At 45.3% G+C, this 5,014-nt stretch overlaps 1 protein-coding gene across 1 annotated transcript; it reads right to left on the bottom strand.

The window, feature by feature from the left end:
- Window positions 1-3,369: 3,369 nt before the first annotated feature.
- Window positions 3,370-4,476, bottom strand: LOC147902632 (uncharacterized). Its single transcript, XM_087373905.1, has one exon. It carries the CDS (start codon window positions 4,474-4,476, stop codon window positions 3,370-3,372), a length of 1,107 nt encoding a protein of 368 aa, XP_087230031.1.
- Window positions 4,477-5,014: the final 538 nt, after the last annotated feature.

Genomic DNA, 5,014 nt, shown 5'->3' with positions numbered 1-5,014 from the left:
TTTTGCTTTCACTAAGGTCATCCTTAAGGATTGAGGGTTTTATTAGCATTACCCTTTAGGCATTTGTAATGGGAATGTTTTGCTTTCACTAAGGTCATCCTTAAGGATTTAGTTCTATTGACGACATTAGTGCCATGCATGCCTTTGCCTCCAGATATTGATTGTTTGCATTCTTTGGTTCAAAAGTTTAAAGGGGAGTGCTTTTCACACCGTGTGCCCCCTTCTTAGCATGGCCCTTAAGGCAACGGTAATGGAAACTTTTGGAGTTTCCCTAGTTAGGTCTTCCTTAAGGACTCGAGTTTGGTGTTAAGTCCACGTGGATTCTTTTTCGTACGCATTTATTTCCTTGTGCCCAGCTTTTGAAAATCGAGTGTAGCCTCTCCCTCTTTGAGCTAGTGTTTTTGGAGTGCTCCCCTGCATACCGTGCAGCCATGTTTATGACGCATAAAAATTACAAGACTTTATTTTGCACACATCGGCATGCAGCATGCAATTCGAGTGGACTGAAGATATGTAAACTAGAAGCTCATCTACATTGGTGCAAAGTGCAGAAACGGAGGAGGACTAGAAAATCTAATGGAGAAAGGAATGACATTGCGAATTCAGCATGGCTGAGCTGCACCGTGAATGTGCACAATAATTACACGAGAAAGGAACGACATTGCGAATTCGGCATGGCTGAGCTGCACCGTGAATGTGCACAATAATTACACGAGAAAGGAACGACATTGCGAATTCGGCATGAGAATTTTGGGCAGGGATGATATGGACTCTTCATATCTAAAGACACAAAGTCATGCATGAGCAAGTTGTTTTGGAGGTGATGTAGGACTTGAAGGGAATGGTGATACAAAGGAGATGCCTGGCGCTCGTGATGCTGCTAATGTAAGCTACAGAAAACTACAGAGTTCAACTGCTGCACTTTTGAGGCATATATATTATGGACGCCTACTCTTCTTCTTCCTCTTCTGCTTCTGACCAGTCCTCCTCTTCCTCCTGCCGCGCATTCTTCCTCCCCACCCCCAGCGCAGTCCCTTCGTTCTCCTTCAGCCACACTCGGTACCCCCTCTTCCGTGGCATCCGACAGCGTAGCTGAGGTACATGGGTCTCTGAAATCCGTGATCCCGGAACCAAGATACGTATCTGGCTCGGATCCTTTTCCACTCCCGAAATGGCCGCTCGTGCCTACGATGTTGCCGCTCTCAGCCTTACTCTTAATGTCATTTTCCCCTTCACTCACAGTTTTATTACGACCAATTCACTCGCTTTCCCTTGAGATGATAAAATAATATAATATGCAGTGCGTGCAGTACGTGCTCCTAGCTCTTGTCAAGGTACAATGCTTCTTCCGCGCATACTGGATGAATGCCATTCTTACCTGCCACCGTTAGTGTTTTTCCCTGAACAATAGAGACCAAGTGATCATTTAGCGTTCGCTGCATGACTGTGTGATGAAATTCTTCTCGAGATTTTCACACATCCCCACTATAGAGAAATTCTTTACGAGATTTTCTTCAACCACCGGTTTGCGAGATTTTTAGAGAAATGAACATAACAAAATATCTAAAGCTTATCCTGATCAAGGGGGGGAAGCAGAGTACAAGTTTTAAGTGTCTAATAAGGTACTTGATGCTTGAAAGAAGGCTGGATTATAGTGGGGATCTAGAGAAATTCTTGGAGAGCTAGTCGTTATCGTTGTGGTGCCATCAACGATTGGGAAGAGTTCTTGTTTCTGCAAGAGTAACTCCATTGTCATCTTCCATGGTTGGAAGTTAGTATCGGACAATTTGTCCACCTTGTAGGTTCGTGAAGTTGCATTTGCCACCGTGACTGCTGTCCGGATCAACGTCAATCGTCAATGCGCTTCAATTTTAGGGTGCTTGGAGTGGGTTGGGCTCCGTTATAGGCGTGATACCATGTAGAAATCTACTGCCTAAATAGAATGCTTACAGAGACTAGAAGAGAGAAAGAAACACAGATACATCATATTGATCAATCAAGAGGTATACATAGTTCTTGTACGTAACAGCGTGTCTCTTGGACAACGACTGTTCGTATTTTTACAATTTGTGTAAAATTTAAATAAACGTTTGCATTACTTTTCTATATCCGAGCATAAGCGCAAAATTTATACCATTTCGAACGTGCAGAGGTCCAGCTCAATCATAAGTTAGGAAATCCGAACTGTGCCACTTTGACCTTGCAAGGAAACAATACAGGAGGCAGAGAGTGCGCTACCATGGCCACCAAGCGCAAATATAACATAAAGGAAAAGAGATATGCACGTCGAAGGTGGGCATATGCACGTTGCAAAGACATTGTCAGCCTTGAGGTGAAATTCATGTGAAGCTAGATATATAAGAGAGCAGTGTGGAGCGAATGAGCCTCTGTCTCACCTTCAGTGACGCCCTTATAACGAAATCCCTTCTCCCAAACCTTACGAAATCCCTTCTCCCAAACCTTAAAGTTCATGCGCCTTGCCCAACAGCCGAAGTTCATCCTTCCATCTGAGTTCTCGTTATCTCGAAACGAGTATTTTTGTTTTTTGTTTGTACTAATCATTTTTCGAGCCACAAGTATAGAGAGCCGCACTACTCAGCAATTCAACATGTACTAAACGTGAGGGCTAGACTCAAATTCTAATGACATACAGAATCTACATACGGCTAAAGACCATAGAAACCAGAGACCCCAAACTTGTAGTGACATACAGAATCTAGATAGAGTCCATCGTATAAGTGTGTGGCTAAAGACAATAGAAACCAGAGACCTCAAACAATATAGGAAGACAGTTTCATCCCTATCACGAGCCAAAATGTGCAGTACGAAAAACAAGATTAGTGCTGACAACTGGAAGTTACATACTTAACTGCCAAGTGCGATGCTTTCTGTTTGTCCTGTTGTAAGAAGTCTTGTGCTCTAGCTTATGAATGTCAAGCTGCAGGGTCCTCTGCTTGTGATGTTTGCTTCATAATAAGGGTCATCTTCCCTTAATTTGCAAATTTCAACAGACATCGTGCACACTTTTGCACATTGATTTCACAGATTTTGGAATCACACAGCAGTGCATGCTACTGCTTAATGTAAAACAACCGGTATATTTACTTTTAATTATACCGCTCAAGTCAGGATTGATAAGCAAACAGACAGCTGTTTATTCGGTAACGCAAAATATAATACATGGCTTCACGAAGCATCGGCAAATTTGGGACCGTTGCTCCTGCTGAAGTCGTTCTCTTTCCTGTTTGTAGAAGGACTACATTTGTCCTTTCAGTTTCCGAAGCCCAGCTTCGTACAGCTTTGGTTAGGGGGAGAACCAATTTCTGTTCTATTGCTAGAGAGTGAAAGATCTCAGTCGCAATCTGTTAGTTAACTGAGCTGCGGATAAGAAAGTAAAATCTGAGGTACCTGCTGATCGTGTTCCCACAAGCAGAAGTCCCAGGCATCATTCTCATCATTCTGTGTCTCTGCTAAAATTCCCGGCAGCATTGGAAGCGGCAGTAGCATTGGAGACGGCAGTAGCATTGCCTCGGCAATGTCATCCAAAACAAAGAGATTGTCAAGAAGCATTTGCTCGCCAAACGGGAAATCAACGTGTTGCGGAGAAGGTATCGTCGAACCATCTATCATCGATGAGAACTTGCAAAAAGCAGCAAAATAAGGCCCACTAGTTGCTGTCTCAGCTTCTGCATCTGTAGCAATGCTCTGAACATCAGCGCAGAGCTCAATTTCGTTTTGGTCCGCGACCGAACCCCTTCCCACCTCAGTCGTTTGTGTCAACTCATTCAGGCTTTTAGGAAAAACATTAAGACGCGGTGTTTGAAGCGCTTGAGTCCCCGAAGGATTGGCACTATCACATATAGGAAAATCAATGTCCTGCTGCTCTTCCTCGGCCGGATCGATGACAGTCATCCCAGCATCAATCGGCCAAGAGGGGTTTCTCCCAGAATCCGTGCAAGCGGGGGCCGAAATCGGAGCAACGGTGCTAATTAGGGAGGAAGGGGAGGCGTGAGAGCTCCAAGCTGCGGCGGCGGCAGCGGCAGCGGTTCGGATGTCTCGAGCCGAGAGGCTGAGGGGGCGAGGCAAGGAATGGGCGGACTCAGGGAAGTTGAGGCGAGCAGCGGAACGTTTGAGGTTAAGAGCGGCGACGTCGTAGGCACGGGCAGCCATTTCGGGGGAGGAGAAGGAGCCGAGCCAGATACGGGATTTCTTGCGGGGCTCACGGATTTCGGAGACCCATTTACCCCAGGAACGTTGACGGATACCACGGTAGACGGGGTGTTTAGGGGAGGAGGAGGGGGGGGGAGGGGAGGGGGAGGCTATGGAGGAGGGGAGGGACTGGCGATGCTGCTGCTGTTGAGAAGAAGAAGAAGAAGATGAAGGCGACGGGGAAGACGAGGAAGTGCGGAGAGGGTGGTGAAGCTGGGAAGAAGAAGAAGAAGGAGACGTGCGACGTTCTTTGCGTTGAGTTTTCATGGCTGCTGACTAACTTTTGACACTATAGATGTTTGGCACGTGTCCTGTGTCAAGTTCGTTGTTTGTTTGTTTGCCGGTAGGTCTTTATCTTCTTCTTTTATGGGAATTGCGAAACCGTGTCCCAATATCCTGTCCACGCGTCTCATCCTCACGCGCTCTTGCCCCTCCAGCCTGTCACCCGTATCTCGCACATTTTATCCGATCTCCTCCTGCCATGTCTGTCCTTCCTGAATCTCTCTTATGGGTCCCACCCTACCTTCGAATCTCGATTCGATTCTTTTTATTTATTATTAAAAAGTTAGACCCCTTTATTTCTGTCCAAAATCTAGATTTTTTTCGCAACTCGCAGTTAATAATAGTTTAATTTGCGAATTTTGGACATTAACCTCCTCCAAACTTCAAGGCTTTTTTTTAAAACGGCAACATTTCAGGCTTTTCAGCTTTAAGTTTTCGCAGCTGAAATATCCAGGCAAAAGTTCACGGTCTAATTAATATATGCAAATTTCGGAAATTAACCCTCCTCCAAACTTCAAGGCGT

The sequence above is a fragment of the Dipteris shenzhenensis genome, chromosome 4, assembly GCF_047967505.1.
Source record: "Dipteris shenzhenensis isolate YYH24624 ecotype China chromosome 4, Dip_SZ_1.0, whole genome shotgun sequence".
NCBI lineage: Eukaryota > Viridiplantae > Streptophyta > Polypodiopsida > Gleicheniales > Dipteridaceae > Dipteris > Dipteris shenzhenensis.
The sequence above is the reverse complement of the archived record's forward strand: the minus strand, read 5'-3'. Positions and strand labels throughout refer to the sequence as shown.